Below are 20,350 nucleotides of genomic sequence, written 5' to 3'. Positions count from 1 at the left end.
TAAGAAAAGCAATCAATACATCGTACAATGAGCAAGGTGAAATAACAGCTAAGAATTTAGGCTCTGGAACCAGAGGTGTAGGCTTTGAAACAAGATTGCACTATGGTCAACAACCTAAACTCTTCTAAGTTTTTAAAAGGAAGTATAGAGGCTAGGCTGGGTGATCTAAGGTTGAATGACTGATGGTCAGATATGACAAAAAACTCGAGCAACAAGGCATCAGAAAGATCAAATAATCCAGTTTACCAAAGGACTTTTCAACAAAATGAAAAGAAAGCCTACAGATTAGGAAAAAATTTCAGAACCATATGTAAGGGCCAAATATTCCAAGTATACAGTGACTACACCTTAAGACAAAGATTAACAACCTGCTTTTTAAAATGAACTAAGGACTTGAACACAGCCCATCAACGAAGATAAGCAAATGACAACAAGTCCATGAAAACATGTTCACTATCATTAGCCATTGCTCTGTGTTGTTTCCCTGTCAGTTCCAACTCTTGGCAACACCATGTGTGCAGAGTGTACTTGCTGCATAGAGATTTCAAGGCAGTTACTGTTGCAGATTGCCAGGTTTGTTTCCCATAGTGCATCTGGCTGGGTTGGAATAATCAATACACCATCTAGCCGTCAAGCACAACCATTTGTGCGACTCAAGGATTCATGAGAAAGTAGACACCCAAATTCTTCCAGCAAGAAAAAGGTCAATAATCAATCAAAAATGTCTGCTAAAAGTTTTAATCTTTCCAAAATATTGGAAATACGAAACGCACAATGGTTACCATGTCACATAAAAATATACACGCAAATTCTAAATTACATAAGATTGGCACCCTGTAAAATCAAATTTACATATTAAATAACAAGATTATTATGAATTGGGGATATTTTATATAGGGCACTTTCATTGGAGAGTATAAGTATTTTTCTTTTCTCTTAGTCAAATAGACTTCCAAATTAGCTGTTTATGAAAATAGTCCCTTTAAGTATTTTCTCGTGTGTAATTGAAAACTTTATAAAACGTAGTCCTCTCTACCAATAAGGCATTCATTAAAAACCATCTGTAAATGCCTCTAAAAAGTAGGAAATTTATTGTGCCATTGTAACAAAGAGGACACACCTTTTCTCAGTGATTCAAATCCAAACTTGCATAGAATTGCTAGGTTGCATTTGAAAGATGGAAGGAACCACCACATATTTAGTGGCCTTGTCCCCATGCTCAGCTCTTGATGATTTATAAACTTATCTAAATGAACGTTTATTCAGTTGACATATTCTGGAATCTTTCCTGTAAGGGAGTCCTGGTAGTACAGTTGTTAAGTACTTAGTGGCTAACCAAGTTGGTGGTTCGTGGTTCAAATCCACCAGCTGTGCTGTGGAATATGTGGCAGACTGACAGCCTTGAAAGATCTATGGACAGTCCTGCTCTGTCCTTGCATGTTTCTAAGTCAGAATCAACTCAAAGGCAATGGATTTTCATTTTTCCTCTAAGCATTTGATTTAAATATGAAATATGGCTTTCACTGTAACAACTTTTAAGAGAATATATTTTCCACATTCATTCCATTGATAGATTTTGTCTCAGCAGTAATCCCTGATATGTAGTACCTTTTTTAAAAAGTGAATTCCTATATAAAGTATCTTGTGTAGAAAGGGTGATGTGGACTTGAAGTTTTTCCTCATTGCATTCTTAGGATCCTCTGCAATATCAAGATTAAAATGAATATGATGCTTTCATGTTTCAAGAGATAGGTTTGTCTATGAATTCTTGGGTAAACAATTGACATTTGATTTCCTATTGGATTCCTCATGCTCATTATACTTTGGTTTTTAACATCATCGTGGATTTCAGAGATTTTCAGCATCGAGTACATTCCTATTCCCTCGTCTATGGATTCTCTGATGGCTATTGAAGGCTGACCTGTGGTGGAACTTTTTGCCACACTCACTACATTCATAGGGCTTCTCTCCAGAATGAGTTCTGTAATGTACAGTGAGGTATGATTTCTGAGAAAATACTTTCCCACATTCGTTGCATTCATAGGGTTTCTCTCCTGAATGGCTTCTATAGTGGACAGTGAGGTTTGACATTCTAGAGAAGACTTTCCCACACTTACTACATTCATAGGGTTTCTCTCCGGAATGAATTCGATGATGTATGGTGAGATATGATTTCTGAGAGAAGAATTTCCCACATTCATAACACTCATAAGGTTTCTCTCCGGTGTGTACTCGTTGATGCCTAAAAAGGGATGAATTGTGGGAAAAGGTTTTCCCGCATTCATTACAGCCATAAGGTTTGTCCTCTGAATGATTCCTATAATGTTCAGTGCAGTACGACAAGTCAGAGAAGAACTTCCCACATATATTGCATGCATAAGGTTTCTCCCCTTTGGGAAGTAGCTGGTGTCCATTAGAGGGTGAATTCTGAAGGACAGTTTTCCCACATTCATTACATTCATAGGGTTTTTCTCCTAAACTGGTTGTTTTAGTGAGATTTGAAAACTGAGTAGACTTTCCACATTCATTACATTCATGGAGTTTTTCTTCTGTGTGTACTTTCCTATGTCTAATAAAGGCAGAATTCAAATTGAAGGTTTTCCCACATTCATTACATTCATAAGGCTTCTCTTCTAAATGGCTTCTGTAATGTATGGTTAGGTATGACACTCGAGAAAAGAATTTTCCACATTCGCTACACTGATAGGGCTTCTCTCCTGTATGTGTTCTCTGATGAGTAATCAAGGTAGATTTTCGGTAGTACGATTTCCCACACTCATTACATTTATAAAGTTTCTCTCCAGTGTGAGTTCTTTGATGATCACTGAGTGCTGACTTCCGGGAAAAGGATTTCCCACACTCACTGCATGGATAGGGTCTCTCTCCTGAATGGTTTCTCTGGTGTAGTGTGAGATGTGTCTTCTGGCAAAAGGTTTTGCCACATTCATTACATTCATAGGGTTTCTCCCCTGAATGAGTTCTCTGATGCTGAGTGAGGTGTAACTTCTGACAAAAAGTTTTCCCACATTCATCACATTTATAGGGTTTCTCCTCTAAGTGTGATCGCCGGTGAACAGTTAGGGTGCCTTTCTGGCTGAAGGATTTCCCACAGACATTACATGCATAAGGTTTCTCCCCTGTGTGAGCCCTTTGATGTATAATGAATTTTGACTTTTTACAGAAGGCTTTTCCACATTCACGGCATTCATAGGGTTTAATTTCCATGTGTGATTGCTGACATGTGTTGAAATTTGACGCCTGGATTAAGTCTGGTCCAGGATGATTCCAGTCACAGGGTTTCTCTCGGATGTAAGTGCGCTCATGAGGAATGAAAACCGTTTCTTTTTTAAAGGTTCCCGGGCATTCAGTATATTCTAAGGTTTTCTCCAAAATTCTAATTTTCTGAGGAATGTTTTCTTCATTTTCAGGGCAGATTTCCCCGCTTTTACTGAACGGACGGGGTTTCTCTCTGTGACGCGCATTCGCACAGTCCCTGCACTCGAGTTTCATTTTCGCATAGGTTCCATCACCAGCGATTAATTCTGAGAGAGATTCTAAACTCTTCCCACAAGAAACACAATTATGAGATTTCATGTTGGAGGGAACATGATTTGCTTCCACATTTATAGTTTTATCAAACCTATCGTCTCTTTCTTCAATCGATAATCTGTTGTTGATGGCCACTGCTTGCCTTGAATGTTTGTTTCCAATTTCTTGGCTTCTTTCTATCAGGTCATCAACTTTCCAGACTTCTGAAAAAAGGAATAAAATTAAACACATTTTGTGAGTCTGAACACACAAACTACAAAATGGGAACAGAACTCACATGGCCTATTTGTAAGGCTAACTGGCTTTTGGGCCAACCTGTACAAGTCAAAATAATCACAAGCATATATTCCTCTTTTTCCCTTGATGTGTAATAAAACACACACATCACACACACACAGGTAAAAGTAAGGGAGAAGGGTGTGCCAGGATTCAGTAGTAATGGGAAAGGGAGAGTAAATTCACAATGAACACAAATATTTTTTTTACTTTAAAAATACTTTATTCAAAACATTGGTAGAAAAGGTAAAACAAATCCATGAAATGAGCCAAAGTCCTTGAAATAGCTCTAGATCTAGACAGATGTGAGCGGACTCAGAGCAAACATAGTCTGTGAGAGAACAAAACAATGAGTGATGGATGTTCAAAGGAAATGTTAAAGTGTGAATTAAATCTAGAACAACTAGATTTTTTAAAAGATTAAAAAAGACTAGATTATAATTTATATTAATTTATAAACTATCACTGCTTATCAAGATTACTATACCATCATCACTAGTTTAGGTCCTTCCAAAATCTTTTACCCTTTCCGATTCTGCACATAAATCCACCAAATTCTACATTATTTGTACATGGCATCCTGGTGGTTAAGGATATTAATTACCTTCCAGCAAGGTAACCTCAATTAAATAGAAATTCTAACAAATTACTGGATGGAGGACCTTGGAAACCTACATGAAATTTCACTTATCTGAAGTGGAGATAATAGTGTCGAATTAGAGCTATAAAAAGATTGATTTAGTTAAGCTGCTTAGAACGTAGTTTATGACACAAACCAAAGGGTTATTATGGTTAGCTAATAATTTTCTTTCTTAAATTTCCTAAAACCCATCATTTCCCTGGCCTTGTACAAAGACAACAAAATGTCAAAGAAAGAAAGAAAACAAGTCTTTCAGGGACACTCCGAAGGAAACCAAGAAAATGAATGAAAACTCATACATGAAATTAGCACTGACTGAACATCCACAGTACACAGGGCATCATCCCAAGGCATAAAAGAACATTTGGGGGACATGAGAAATCCCTATTTGCACTGCTGTATTATCAAATCAAATTGGATGGATTTCAGGAATAAGAATCAGCACTTTCAAATGATATGTGAGGGCACATTACAAGGCTGGGACTGAGTGCATGGCTGTAAGTACACAATGCAGTTTCAGTATCTGATTGCACGGAGAGAGGAGTAAAATTGGGAGCAAGAAACAAGTCTGAGGGGTTTCACAGCTGGAAGATGGAAGATAAAAGGAATGAACATGAAAGTGTCCGGCTAATTTTTATGGCAGATGTTTGAGTGTCTAAAAACAGGGGAGGAGATGAGTCAGTCAGGGTGTGACATATCAGTCAGGGTGCGACGTAGCACCGATGAAGAATACAGCTTTCTTCCAGTTCATAAATGCTTCCTCACCCCCCCACCCCCCTCTACCATGATCCGAATTCTACCTTGCAAGTCTGGATAGAGCAGAGGATGTACACTGGTGCATATAGGAGCTGGAGGCACAGGGAATCCAGGGTGGATGATACCTTCAGGACCAGGGGTGTGAGGGGCGATACTGGGAGAATAGAGGGTGAGTGGGTTGGAAAGAGGGAACTGATTACAAGGATCCACATGTGACCTCCTCCCTGGGAGATGGACGGCAGAGAAGGGGGGGGAGACTCTGGATAGGGCAAGATATGAGAAAATAACAATCTATAAATTATCAAGGGCTCAAAGAGGACCTGATGCAAAGGGCTTAAGTGGAGAGCAAATGCTTTCAAAATTATTAGGGAAAGGAATGTATGGATGTGCTTTATACAACTGATGTATGTATATGTATGGATTGTGGTAAGAGTTGTATGAGCCCCTAATAAAATGTAAATAAATAAATAAAACTGGAAAGTCTTTAAAAAAAAGAAAATGATTAGGGCAAAGAATGTACAGATGTGCTTTATACAATTGATGTATGTATATGTATGGATTGTGGTAAGAGTTGTGTAAGCCCCTAATAAAATGTTAAAAAAATAAAAAATTAAACAGGCTGTGCGCACGGGGGTAGGCAAGTTACTGAGAATACTAGAGAAAGAGGAAGTGATTGACTTCTTGCCAATCATGGAAAATACTGAAGGTGTGAACCAAATGTACAAAAAACGATAAAGAAAAGTGTGAGTATGGGTATAGGGGAGAAAGGGTTACCTGGGTTTCTAGAGGTGTGACTTAGGTTGGAGATGCCCATTAAAAAACTTTGATAGTTACCTGAACAATTCTGACATGGGAATTCACCTTCTACTACCCATGCCTCTTCTCCCTGCTCCAATTTGATGATCACATCTGGTTTGGTAATATCAAACCCTGTTAATGAGAAATAATGAAGGACTTGGATCAGCTGCTTAGTTTTAGGAACTTTTTAATGGGAAAACAAATGGTGCAAATGTTATCCCTACTGCCCCAAATGAATTCCTTATCACCTGTTTCCTTAAATTTAGACAAAAGCATTCACCTGTCAGTTTTCACCGAAAGGAAGCTGTCCTCACCTAGTGAGATGAAGTGGCTGTAGCTCTCCAACATCACCTCGCGGTATATGATCTTCTCATCACAGCCCAGCTGCTGCCACTCCTCCTGGGTAAAGGTCACAGCCACGTCCTTGAAAGACAGGGGCTCCTGTAACAGTACCACGACCCAAAAAACACGCACACTGGTGAGACCTTACAATGCTCGCTGGCAAAGCTAACCACAAACAACGAACACCTTATTCTATGTTAAGATTATGGGAAGATAATGCATCCTAAGCAACACATACATAGATTAAGAAAACCTGCCCTCCCAAAGAAATGACCTCAAATTGTCTCAAATAGACGATGACAAGCGTGTCCATAAGAAACCAGAAAGAGAACAACAAAACGAAAGTAAACAGCAGAAAGGAAAAAAAAAGGTCAAAGAAGAAATACTTAAATTATGCCAAAAACCTGTTCTTTGAGAAATCTTGAACCAAACTGATCAAGAAAAGAAGACATAAGTTAGGAAGGAAAAAGATATAACATCACTACGGAGTCTACAGATAATCAAATAACATAATATAACCAATTTTTGCCAATAAATGTGACCACTTAGATAATCTTGAAAGATGTAAACTACCAGAGTCCATATACAAGAATACCTGAAAAGCTGCATCTATAATTTAATTAGATTTATTTAAATCAAATATATAGTTAAAATCTTTCCCAAATTAAAATTCAGGCTCAAACTGCTTCATTGGTAGAACCTCCCAGAAGTTCAAGGGAGAAATAATATCAATGCTACCCAAAATATTCCAGAAAATTGAAGAGAAATACTCCTCAAGTAACTAATATTGCTTTGACACAAAAAAAGACAGAAAAGCATTTTAAGAAAGTGTAGACCAATATCCTTTATGAACAGAGGTAAAAGATTTCTAAACAAAATTTTAGCGAGTTGAAATTAACAATAAATAAAAAGAGCAATGCATCAAGTCACATGGGGTTTGCCCATAAATGCAAGGTTGGTTTAATATCTCAAAATCAATTAATGTAATACATCAATTTAACATACAAAGAAGAAAAATATGCCATTCTTAAAGCAGATATATTAAATAAAGCATTTGACAAAATCCCAAAATCCAGCATCCATTCCTCACAAAATCTCTCAGATCGACTCAACCTGATAAAAGGTATCCAAAAAAAAAAACCCAAAACACTATGCCATTGTGCAACTACACAGAAAACAAACCTCCAGTAAACTCCCTCTGGAAGAAAGTGGTTACTAAATATTGTGCATTGGAGGGTTGAGTATAGAAGATCAAAGGCATATATTAATTGAACAGTTAAAACTTTGTCAGCAGATGCCCCCTATGATGCATGCTGGACCTGATCTGGTTTCCAAAATTTTCTGTATTTTTGTTTGCACATATTAGGGTGTATCTCAGAGGTGTTAGGTCATTGGGGTCACCCTCTTGAAGTTGTGTTATATGTTTGGGTTTCTTTTTTCTTTTCTTTATTTCAGTAAATATGAAACTCAGGATTGATGAATCTATAGAGAGGGAAAGTAGAATAAGGGATTTGGTGGGAGGTACAGTGGTGGTGTCAGGGTAAAGGGGAAACAATGTGAGGGAATCCATGTGGAAAGGGATGTCTGACAACTGATTGTGGTAGCAAATATACAATTCTGCTGGTCGTGACTGAACTATGGAATGATATAATATACATATATAATTGGTATATATATATATATATATCCCAATTAATTTTTTAAAATCTGTCATACTTGATAGTGAATAATTGGATGCTTGTTCCCTAAGATCATGAACAACCAAAAGATTGTCGATCTTACCACTTCAATTCAACACTGTATAATAGCGGCTCTCAACCTGTGTGTCATGACCCTTTTGGGGGTCAAACGACCCTTTGACAGGGGTCACTGATTCATCACAGTAGCAAAATTACAGTTATGAAGTAGCAACAAAAATAATGTTATGGTTGGGGGTCACCACCACTTGAGGACCTGTGTGAAAGGGTCGCGGCATTAGGAAGCTTAAGAACCACTGCTCTATCAGAAGTTCTAGCAAGTGCACTGAGGCAGGATTTAGAAGAAACACGGATCGGGAAGGAAAACCCAAAACTATCTTTACTTGGAAATACACGATCACTTATATAGAGAATCTGATCGACAAAACCCTGTTAGCAGCAAGTTAACTGTAACTCATGGAGACACTACAGTAGACAGTGGAATCAAACAGACTTTCCAAAGCTCTAAATCCTATGGAACCCAATGTCTACATCTTTATCCAGTGGCGCAGCTGGTGAGTGTGGACTGACAATCTTCCAATTAGCTGCCCGGCACTTGACCAATGTGCGACCAAGCCTCCTTAGGAAATCTGACAGGCTATGCATAAAAGCTATCAAAAGGTGAGTTTAAACCAGGTTGCTGAGTATCATGAGTACATAAACATTGGATGTGTTTTTATATAATTGCAACGAACAATTGGAAAGTATTTTAAACCCATGAGTCAAAATGACAGCAAAATAGACAACAAAAATACTGGTTGGTCAAAAGCCTACATAACATTTTGAAAATCGTCTTTCCTGTAGGTAAGAGTAGTTTATCTTCAGAAAACCATCAGATTAAGCATGGAGATCTAGCTGCCATTCGCAATGTGTACAGGGCCCTGGTGGTATAGTGGCTACATGGGGGGCTGCAAGCAAACCAAAAGGTCAGCAGTTAGAAACCACTAGCCACTCTGTGAGAGAAAGATGAGGCTTTCTACTCTGGTCAGGAGTCAGTCTTGGAAAGCCACAGGGGCAGCTCCACTCTGTCCTATAGGGCCTCTAGGAGTCAGCATCGAGTTTGAGGGTTTTTTGACAGGAAATAAAGAAATGGATGAAACGTAAAACAATGTCAATGTAATTAACACCACTCAGACTATGAGAAACTTCAGGATGAAACAAGTTTTTTCATTAAAAACAAAAAACCCCACAAAACTACAAAGAAAGAAACATGCAGGGAAAACGACGGTTAAAAGGCTTAAAAGTCTTACAACTAACTGCAATGTATAGATTGTGTTTGTATGCTGATGAAAAAGAACGGACTGACATGAATTTAGGGACGTGAGATGCTCTGAATGTCGGAATCTACTCAATGGCAGTGAGTTTGGAGTTTCTGAGATTAAGATAGAATATGAGAGACATTAAGAAAGACTGTGACTTATCCCTAGCACTTCTTAGAAGAATCCTTATCATTTACATGTATGTAGACATTTACCATTAGTTATTTTTTAAAGTCAAGAAATGAAGACTCTATGAAGAAAATAGCAACTGCAAACAGAATCAGGGGCGTGGTGCTACAGAAAGCAGTGACTGCCAAGGGCAGAAGAATGGTAGGTGAGAGGTGGACTGGGTAACACCCACTGGACCTCACCTATTCAAGGACATGGTGAGGACAGGGACGCCTCTATGAACTGTGAAAGGGGAGTGAGGAGACTGCTTCCAGAGGGTACCTTCTGAGTTCTCTGGGGTGCGGCACAGGAGAGAGATGGGCAGAAACATTTAAAGCAGAATATTTAAAGGCTATCTGCTCCCGTAAAGGTTTACAGCCTTGGAAATTCAAAGAGGCAGTTCTACCCTGCGCTACAGGGTCATTTTGAGTCAGAATTGAGTCAGAATGGACTCAATGGCAGAGAGCCTGGTTTGTTTGTTTGTGCCTCTAAGGAGCGTTGTGGCTGTATTTCTTTGTGGTTTGTTTTTTCTTTTGGTTTATTTTTTTAAGCCATCACACCCACGGTCTAGGTTTCATCCCTGGATGAAAGAGTGAAATACTGAAATGCCCTCGTGATTATTTTGGTCCTGGAAAAAGACAACGCAACAAGTTCTTATTGGGCAGCCTGCCCTCTAGTGACACACGGAACAAATACAAGCTTAACATTTTAAAATTGATTTTCTTAATAGCTTCACGTTTATTAACAGGAAGGTACCCCAGAATTTAATAAAGAAAATTCCCAAGTGCTAGGAAACACGGAGGCATTTGAATTATGGTGCTGGTAAAGACTACTGAAAGTACCGTGGACTGCCAAAGGAATAAAGAGATTTATCTTGGGAAAACAACGGCAAGGGCGCTCCTTACAAGAGAGGGTGCTCCTTACAAGACTTGGTCTCCCATACTTTGGACACATTCTCAGAAGGGACCGGTGCCTGTAAAAGTCAAGGGTCCACAAAAAAGAGGAAGTCCCTCAAAGAGACGGACGGACACAGTGGCTGCAAGAAATGGGCTCACACATAGCAATGCTTGTAAGCATGGTGTAGGATTGGGCACTGTTTCCTTCTGTTGTTCAGGCAGCTGCTCTGAGTCGGAACCAACCACTCAATAGCAACTAACACCTGTATGACTACCACGCACATCACTCCCATTTAGAGCTCAAATACAAAAGATCTAAAGTGTCATCGTGCCTGCACCTGTGAACTCCAAACATTCTCAGTGCAGATCTACCAGCCTTTTCCACTACCTGTCTTTTACCGTCCCGTCTTTTAACTCGTTCCGCTTTTCCATTTTAAACATGGACCCTTGCCAGCCCCTAAAACACATCGCAAAACAAAGTAGGAAACAAACAAACAAATTGGAGAACTCACCCGGAATTTCTTCATTTTGGGCTGCTTCTGGAAAAGTGTAGAGAACTGTACTCTTATACCTACGAGTGAAAAAGCGAGTATGTGCAGTTAGGAGTAACCGGGCATACCTGGGCAAGAGTCACCCTGAAAAAAACCACCAGAGCACTCTGCTCAACACAACCATCACCTTTGGAAACTTCCAAACAAAACTCAAAGCCACCCAGTCAGTTCTGACTCACCGTGACCCTGTAGGACAGAGTAGAACTGCCCCTGCGGGCTTCCAAGGCTGTCACCTTTTACAGAGGCAGAAAGCCTCATCTTTCTCCCTCTGGAAACCGAGGCAGAGCTAAAACACTGAACTGGATGTTTAAAATATCAACATGATCAGATCATTACATGGGTTCAACTCCATGGTGGAACCAAAGCATCCTCCTCTTTTAAAGTGTGTCTCCTTATTAAATAAAAGGTACAGACGATGTCTCGGCTCATGCATTTTCTTATGGTCTTCTTGAATTGCTGAAAACCAGAGCCCACACGAATCAAGACTTGAGCTCTCAAAACTAGGGTAACCGTGTTTTTGTTTTGGGGTTTTTAAAGTCATTTGGACCACAGGCAGAAAACTGGATGATGTGGTCAGAACACTGGCCTAGAAGAAAAGACTCCTACTGCGCGCCATCCCACCTACAGACCTTGTGAGATTGGAGGAGCCACCCAGTTCTGAGGCCCAAATTCTCTATCAAGTGAGGCAGCAAGACAGAAGACATGCAGGCTTTTCCTGCACGTGTGAACTGTGCAGGCGCCCGAGTGTGCAAAGCAGCTCGACCTGGGAAGCTTAGTGGTTCACACCTACCCAGCAGCACGGAGGAAGAAAGGTCTGGTGATCTGCGTCAGTGACTCTGACATCCAGGGCCCTGCCTAGCAGTTCCACTCTGTTGACCCAAGGGGTTACGCCACGATCCAGGGTTCCACTCTAGAAATCAACTTGATGGCAGTGGGTTTTGCTTTGTTTGGGCTTTGATCGCACCGCCTGCAATCTCCTCACATGGGATCTTGCTCTGCGCCAGTAGAGCTACCACCTACCCCTTCGGGGCTGCGGGGCCGCTGCCTCGCGGCTTGGGAAGCGGTCGGCGTCCGGCGCTGACCTGTCCGGCGCGGCCTCCGCTCCCGGGTCTCCTAGCCGAGGAGGGTGTCCTGTTCCCGAGGAGCTGGGTCGCGGTCTTCAAGGACAAGTCCACTAAGGTTGGATTGCTCCTCGCGGGCCCCGGGCTCACCGCCCCTGAGGCCTTGGCCGGCGCACTGACAAACGCAGACGAGGGCCGCTGGCGATGCAGGCGGGTCAGGCCCGCGGCGTCCGTCTGGCCCGTGCGCTGGGCCCAGGCGGAGGGAAGCGTCCACCGCCGCCCAGCGCCGTCTCCGTCACGGCCCGGCTCGGCCCCTCCGGCCACGGCGCCGCGGGCAGCAACGCTCGCGTCCGAGGGCCCGCTGAGGCTCCTCACAGTCCCTGCTTGCCCGGCTGCAGCTCCCGCTGGACGGCGCCCTCACCCGCCGGCGCCGGAACTCTCGGCCACGGGAGGCCAGAGACTGGGAACGAGGTCCAGCGCTGACCTGCAGAGCGACCGGAAGGGAGAGCTGCGCGGCGGCAGTACGCACGCACAACCACGCACACAGGGCTCGGTGCGCATGCGCAAGGATATCGGGAGCCCTTCTTCCCGGTCTGGCACGGCAACGAGACTACTAATTGGACTCCATTTCCCAGAAGGCAAAGCGACACTCTTTAGAGCTGGGTCTCTAATGTACTGGTTGAGAGGGCTGCGTAATTGCTAGGAAGGTTGGAACTATTTCTAGATATTTTTCCAGCCCCGTTTCAATTACAAGGGTTTTATAGCATGTTCATATTTAATTAAGGTTATCCAATCAAAATTTCTCTTTTTATGGATTTCTCTGGATATTGGTGGTTTTGGTTTTCTATATGAGCTTCATAATGTACTTGCTCAGGTGCAGCAAAAATTTAAATCTCTTAGAATGTGTATTGGAATCCATTAAAATGGTAACGTAACTTAGGAAAATAATGATTTGTTTTTCAAATGTTGCTGATGCATCTTATCCAAGTTTACCATTTTATTTGGTATAATTTTAAATATTTCCAATGTGTTTTAAGTTTGACTTCTTATAAAGATTGTGCACGCTAACGTTGTGCCTTGCTTGTTTTACTTTTTGCTGTTATTGTAATAAAGTCTTCTCTACCATAACATTTCTTAACTGGTTATTGTTTGTATGTATGGCTAGCAGGTGTGGCCCAGGGGTCATAGCTTATTGACCTCTAATGGTAGGGAGCTCAGGTGGAGGAGGGCTTTGTTCATTGCGCTGCAGCATTTGGAGTCCTCCAGCTGGCTCCATGGGAGAAAGACAAGGCTGTCTACCCTGTAAAGACTTAAAGTCTCAGTAACCCAAAGGGGCAGTTCTCCTCTGTCCTAGAGGATCACTGTGACTCAGATAGCATGAGCTTATTGGGGTAACAATTTCTGCATGTTTGCTTGTATCCTCATTCTCTTTTTGCTCTTAGGGTATGTTTCATTGATTTTCTTGAGTTTTCTAGATATGCAATCATGCTGTCTATAAATAGAGATCATTTAATATATTTATTTGGAATTCTTTGTTCCTCTACTTGCTATGTCTTTTTTGGTTTCATAGGCTAATATCTCTGACAAGATGAAAGATACGTAGCAGCTTCCTTAATGGGAACAGTGTTTAATGAGAAGTTTCAAATGTAAGGGGCAATAAGCTTTGACCCCTGGGCAAAACCTGCTCACTGCCTATAATCTGAGAGTGTCTTTTATCTTTTTAAGTGGCTGGGAAGGGGAGTGAGTAGGAATAATATTCATAGCACATGAAAGTACATGAAATTCAGATTTCAGTGCCCATGAATAAAGTTTTTTTTGAGTAATACCACATTTGTTTCTTTATTATTAGGTTCTTTCATTCTACAACTGCAGAGCTGAAGTGGCAAAGCCTAAAATAGGCACTAACTCAGCAGTTCTCAACCTGTCGCCTGAGACCATCGGAAACACATAAATAGTTCACAATCTATAATTACATATTGTTTTGTGATTAATCACTATGCTTTAATTATGTCTAATTATGTTCAATTTTTAACAATGAAAATACATCCTGCATATCAGATTTTTACATTATGATTCATAACAGTAGCATAATTACAGTTATGAAGTAGTAACAATAATGTTATGGTTGGGAGGTCACCAGGACATGAGGAACTGTATGAAAGGCTCGCAGCATGAGGAAGGTTGAGAACCACTGCACTAACGGTTTTGCAAAATAGTTTGCCAATCCTTGTTGTATAACTGGCTTCTCAAGGTGTGCTTCAGATTGCATCAGCGTCATCTGAAAACCAGTTTAAAAACGCAGTCTCTCAAACTTCACCCTTGCATCCCTGAGTCAGAATCTCCGGAGGAGGGCCCAGCGACCCCTGTTGTAGCCTGTCCTCTGGTGGTTTCACATGGAAACTTTCAGTTTGGAGAGAAAGACCAGGGCACTGTCACCACCTCTCAGAGCTTGGCATTCTGCAGGCCTGAGCAGAGCCTCACGGTGATGAAGATGCTTTACTCCAAGCAAACCGTCGATGACTCCAATGGGCAGGACTTCCTTTCATTAGCTCAATCCACACTTGGTCCTTTAAAACTGGTCCTATTTTCATTTCTCTCTAGCCACACTCCAACTTCTTCCATAGTTCTTTTTAACCCCCTTGGAAGCTTATTTCTCTCCTGTTAGTATCTCATTCATTTTGTTTTGCTTCTAGATGATAACTTAAATCATGCGGAAACTCATTTCCTCTGCTAATCCCATTTTGGTTTCCATACATCTCATGCTTTTCTCCAATAATTCACAACCCAAGTCACTGCCTCTTTATGCAGTGGACTGCTAGCCACAAGGTGGGTGGTACAGGAGAAAGACGAGGCTTTCTACTCCTGCAAAGAGTTACAGTCTCAGAAACTGACAGGGACAGTTCTACCTGGTCCTGTGTGGTTGCTATGAGTCGACATCAACTTGATGGCAGTGAGTGTTTTTTTGGATTTAGGACCCAAAACTGTCTCATGCTCATGTGGAGTCAGTGCTGTCTCATTGTGGCCCTACAGGACAGGGGAGACCTGTGGGTTTCTGAGACTGTAACTCATTACAGGAGTAGAAAGCCTGGTGCCTGGTGGTTTCAAACTGCTGACTTTGTGGTTAGCAGTCCAACGTGTAACCACTACACCACCAGGGCTCCTAACGTCTGGTAAATGGCAGCTGGACCTGGAAATTTAATCTAATGTATGGCAGTGCTTCTGGCAAGACCGTGTTATGCATACATCTGTGGACTTTCTTCCAGAGGCACGTCTTAGCTTCTTGGGTCTGTTTTGTGCCGAGAACATTGATTGAGGGCCATGTCCTTGATTCATCAGTGCATAATCAAGTATGCACCAGAGCTTCTGTCTGCCCCACAATTGTGGGAAAATACATAATGGAACACAATCAGTGAATGGTTTGGCAAGGGGGTTTTATAAGGCTTCTTCCCCACTGGGAATAAACAAATACTGGTTTAACTCAGGCCTTCTCATGTAAATAAGAAAACCAGACTGCGATGATAAATATGTTATACTGAGCTATAATAAAGAGAGAAATAGATACAGACATATACATGGTGGGTGGCAGGTGCCAACAAACGTGAGGAGCACCTAGGAACTCGGGGGGTCTAGAGCAGCCATGGCTTGTTCAGCTTCCAACACCCGTTCTTTGGGGCCTCCTACTCGTGGCCTTTCCATTGTGGCATTCTCAGTCTTCATCATCTCGTGGTGGCGTGCCTGAACAGACAGAGATTTCTTTCCTCACCGTTTGGAAACCCGAAAGTCTTGTTTCCGTGTGCAGGGAAAGCTTTCTCTCTTCGTTGGCTCTGGAGACAAGTCCTTGCCTCTTCAAGGTGCTGCTGCTGGAGATCTCCATGTGGCCTGTCATCTCCCTTCCTCCTTGTCAGCTCCTAGCTTGCCTGTTTGATCTCTACATATCACATAGACTCCAGACACACCCCACACTTGGTAAAGTAGAGGGGCAGTGAAGAAGAAGACCCTCCATGAGATGGGCTGACCCGGTGGCTGCAACCGTGGGCTCACACGAGAACAATTGGAAGGACGGCCCAAGACCGGGCAGTGTTTGGTTCTGTTGCGTACAGGGTCACTGTGAGTCAGAGCCGACTCAAACAGCAAACAACATGCTTGCTTTTTTAAAAATAAGTTTTATTGGCACTTCGTCCACATGTCTTATAATTTAATAATTCCATCCTATCCAGAAGAGCTGTACAGTTATCAACACAATCCATCCCGGAGCATCTTCTTCTTCCTGGTACTCATTGTTATGCGTGTAATTTTTTTAATGTGGCAAAAATCTGCACAGCAAAACACTCCCCAATTCAACAACTTTTACCTCTTTGTGCTGTGCAACTATGCTTGCTGTCCTTTTCCAAGTGACTCCACCACTGACATCACCTCCATGCCTCTAGGTAACAACTCGTCCTCCTCCACCCATTGGTTTGCTTGCTTTCTTCTTTTTTTTTTTAGTAGTTTTCTTGGTAGAGTATTCAAGATCGCACACTCACACAGTGAAATGGCTTTTAAAAGGGGTTGTATGTACATCATCACAATCAGTGCTAATGCTCCCTGCCCCGGCATGCTTCATTTTGAACTGTTGCTGTTCTTTTCCTGGACTCTGGGAAAGTTGTGGGGCAAACTGGAGCTCTGACCAAGTCTACTAAATGGGCCCTGAGTGATAGCAGGGAAAGCTAAGGTTATTGGCTCTCAGAACCACCGGATGAGGAAGTGAGTCCTCCCCCTCCGGAGTGGAATGGTTTCTAGACTCATGTGAAGATTGAGTGTCCTCAGGATGCTATCGATAAGCGAGGCCACACCAAGCAGCAGGAAGAGGCTCGACGCCTCTGATGTCCGGACTGCTGTGGCCACCTGGATTTCCTTCTCCCTCTCTAGGTTTCGAGGGTTTCCCCTGGGAATAGGGTCGCTAAGAATCAGCATCCACCGGGTGGCAGTGAGTTTGTTTGTGTTTTTAGTTTTAGGGTTGTTTGCTGCACGGGCCAGTATGTTGCTGTTGCCTGTACCTGCAGTCACTCAACTCTGCCTTTTCCTACCTGCATAGCTGTGGTGCTCTCCCAGGTCCTCGGGGAGGTGGACATGCCAGCTTCAAGGAGTGGACTGTTCGTTTTTGCAAGACTGAATATGGTGACATTCTTGCTTGCTGCTGGCTCACTCCTCTTTGCTAAATCACTCTTACGGTAGCGCTTACCAGTATGGCCTTGGAGGCCTGGGGTCCTGGCACTGAGCCAGCCTTGTTCACCACAGCTACAGAAACCCCTGCTTCCCTCTATGTCAGTGGTTCTCAACTTGTGGGCCGCGACTTTGGGGTCAAACGACCCTTTCACGGGGCTCGCCCTACTGATCACAGTAGCAAAATGACAGTTATGATGTAGCAACGAAAATGATTTTATGGATGGGAGTCACCACATGAGGAACTGTACTAAACGCAGCATTAGGAAGGTTGAGAACCACTGCTCTATGTGGTGAGGAGACTCCTGAGGCTGCTCAGTGCAATATCTTATGAATGAGCCCCTACAACCCAAGCCTCATTGCTCCGTCTCCTGGCCCCTCCATATTTAAAGACAAATTCGGCGTTACTGGTCTTTGCCTAGGCAATTTGCCTACAGCAATTGTCTAGACTCATAGTCCTGAGAAGAAACACCTCTAGCAATTTGTCTGCTTCTAAGGTTTATCATCGGAACAAATCACAGCCCCAGGGTCCCCAGGTTGCCCCCGCTGGAGGACCACACGGGCTGTGGGAATTTTCAACTAGTGGAATATGCAGAGAAGGTTGAAGGAAAGTTTTTTTTTTTTTAATCTACCAAAACCAAAGAGAAGATCTGTTTCACGGGATCAGAAGATAAAGGTATCTTTATTATATTTCCTTGACTGAAACGCTGCCCTGTCTTCTTTAAGAACGCACCCAAGCATTTCCAGGGAAGCATTTGTAAAGAGCCTGAATTCTCAAAACTCAATAAGAAAGACTAGAAGCAACTAAACATCCATATTTACACTGCCCTGCACGACGGCCGCCTCCCCATGTAACTTCCAGGGGCAGGAAAACAAAACCACCTCGTGGAAAGATTGCGTTATATTTGCATAGAGAATAGTCAAACACCTTGTCACCAAAACGTACAGGAAGAACACGTTTTCAAAAGTACAAAAATGTCTTGAAATACATATGGACTACACTATCATAGTGGTCAATAGTAAAGATTAAGCTAGTAGAATACATGGCATCTACTAAAGTGATGTGTTACAATCTTTTTTTTTTTTTTTGGCTCCCCGTCGGGGAATCGAACCCCGGTCTCCTGCGTGATGTGTTACAATCTTATGACTTGTATTTTCTATTTAAAAAGCCATTTCCCCTATCTTATCCCTTACACTCCACCTTCAAAAAAATATCTAAATACATTACAAACATGGGGCCTTCTGCTTTCACCTCAGGAGAGATTTAAATTGAGCAACTGGGAAATTTTCAGTGGTGTCTTAGGAAGGAATGGAGTTTGGAAAAATAACCAGCCACGTGCCTCACTCTCCCTCCAGAGATTCCTCGGAGGAGCCCTGGCATCTCAGAGTGAGGCATGGCAACTCTCCAGGCCTGGGGAAAGAGCTTGGGTTGTCCTGGGTTATTTGTGTAAGAGATTCCGCTCCTCCTTCCTCGGTCTCATCCATCAGGGTAGAGTTCCTGCTGAAAATCCGTGACTCCTGAGAGGCCAGCCATCTGGAAGCAAAAGAGAGACAACGTGAGCCGTCAAGGGCATAAAGGATGCACATTCTAAGTCAACGCTAACCAGTTTGTCATTGTCTTGGGCTGGCCTGTTGAATGTCAACCCGTGTGCTGCAGGATAGACTGCTCCAGAGGTTACTTGACTCTGCGCTTTACAGAAACATAACATCAGGTTGCGTAAATTTTCACTGAAAACTATACACACACACATGTGCACATCTATATGTAAATTCACAGACACGCAGTTGGAGAAATGTGCTATCATTAGAAGTTCATGGCAAAACAAAACGAGTACAACCCAAGAGTGTAATCGGCGCCACTGAATTCCACACGTAGAAGTTGCTGAATGAGAGAAGGTTTTGATGGGTGTTTTTTGGCCACACTTGAAAAAAAAGAATTATACAAATGACAAGGAGCGCAGGGAGAAGAAAAGCATTCTCAAAGTGATTGTGGTGATGACGGTACAGCTCTTCTTGACGTGACTGAACTGTCGAATCACATGATGTGTGGATGAAGTGCTAAGAAGGCACACCAAAACGAGCTTCTACCAGAAAGCTAAGTCTCTAAGCTCAGGTTACATCCTAATTCAGGAATTCCATCTCCAGATTTCAAAACTGTTACGTTTATATCAGCTCGTAAACAACTCCCACCTCACCTTCTATTCCCCAGTGTTTGCTCTCACCCTTTCTTTTAAACCAACTGCTTATTTATTGCCGTAAGCCCCAACTGTAACTCTAAATTCTCACTTCTGACTCCCACCTCACGATCTCAGTCGATCACCCTCCAAACAGGCCGTCTCAGCCCCACCCATTTGAAGCGGCACTTGAATGCCAGCCTTCGGCCTTACAAACTGAAGGGCAGTGGAGCTGTTCCTGCTTGGATCTTGTTTCTCTTCATTGACGGCGTCTGTATATTTTGTGGGAACATCTGACTTCCAGTGCTGCTGTTCATGTGCTTCTTTAGATCTGGTCTTCCCAACTGGCCTGACTGTGGCTCTAATCTGGTCGTGAGGATTCATTTGGGAGTGAATTTGAATGAAAATATAGTCGGTACCTTTTGCTGTAGAGTTTGGAATTCCTGGCAATGCCGTGCACAATGGCATCAGACAATTGTGACTCATTGGGCTGTCATTGGCTGATTTTCAAAAGTAGGCCACCAAGCCTTTCTTCCAAGCCCATCTTTGATGGGAAGGGTCACGGAAACCCATTCAGTATCATAGCAACAAATACGCCTCCACTGATAAGACAGAGGTGGCTATGGGTGAGATGCATTGGCCAGAAATTAAGCCCAGGTCTCCTATGCACCACACTGCACCCTGGTTATAATCAAACTCACTGCCATTGAGTCGATTCAAACTCACAGCAATGGATCCTATGAGACAGGGCAGAGCTGCCCCTATGGCTTTCCAAGGCAGTAACTCTTTAGATGAGTAGAAAACCTCATCTTTCTCCTGAAGAGCAGCTGGTGGTTTTGAACTGATGACCTTGTGGTTAGCAGGCCAATGCATAATCCACTACATCAGTGGTTCTCAACCTTTAATGCGGCCACCTTCAATACAGTTTCTCATGTTGTGACC

At 42.5% G+C, this 20,350-nt stretch overlaps 1 protein-coding gene across 3 annotated transcripts; it reads right to left on the bottom strand.

Moving 5' to 3' along the window:
• Window positions 1-730: 730 nt before the first annotated feature.
• RBAK (RB associated KRAB zinc finger) lies at window positions 731-12,530 on the bottom strand. Of its 3 annotated transcripts, none has more exons than XM_075527556.1 (5): window positions 11,992-12,130; window positions 10,933-10,991; window positions 6,334-6,460; window positions 6,056-6,151; window positions 731-3,752 (listed from the first exon to the last, which is right to left on the bottom strand). In XM_075527556.1, the coding sequence occupies exons 2-5, from the start codon at window positions 10,945-10,947 to the stop codon at window positions 1,849-1,851; spliced, it is 2,142 nt and encodes a 713-aa protein (XP_075383671.1). In that variant the 5' UTR covers window positions 10,948-10,991; window positions 11,992-12,130; the 3' UTR covers window positions 731-1,848. The 3 variants fall into 3 exon arrangements, with proteins under 3 accessions (XP_075383671.1, XP_075383670.1, XP_075383669.1); XM_075527555.1 differs by having other exon boundaries at window positions 734-3,752; window positions 12,054-12,530; XM_075527554.1 differs by having other exon boundaries at window positions 735-3,752; window positions 11,762-12,529.
• Between the last annotated feature and the right edge of the window lie 7,820 nt (window positions 12,531-20,350).

The sequence above is a fragment of the Tenrec ecaudatus genome, chromosome 12 (genome assembly GCF_050624435.1).
Source record: "Tenrec ecaudatus isolate mTenEca1 chromosome 12, mTenEca1.hap1, whole genome shotgun sequence".
In the NCBI taxonomy this organism is placed as follows: Eukaryota; Metazoa; Chordata; class Mammalia; order Afrosoricida; family Tenrecidae; genus Tenrec; species Tenrec ecaudatus.
This window is presented reverse-complemented; position numbering and strand designations above follow the sequence as displayed.

Bases quoted from the DNA above. Each gene is read 5' to 3' on its own strand.
- RBAK (XM_075527555.1), bottom strand. The intron at 6,152-6,333 runs GTGAGGACAGCT...TCTCATTAACAG, and splicing joins CAGCCACTTCATCTCACTAG to GGTTTGATATTACCAAACCA. The intron at 3,753-6,055 runs GTAACTATCAAA...TCCTTTTTTCAG, and splicing joins CCCATGTCAGAATTGTTCAG to AAGTCTGGAAAGTTGATGAC.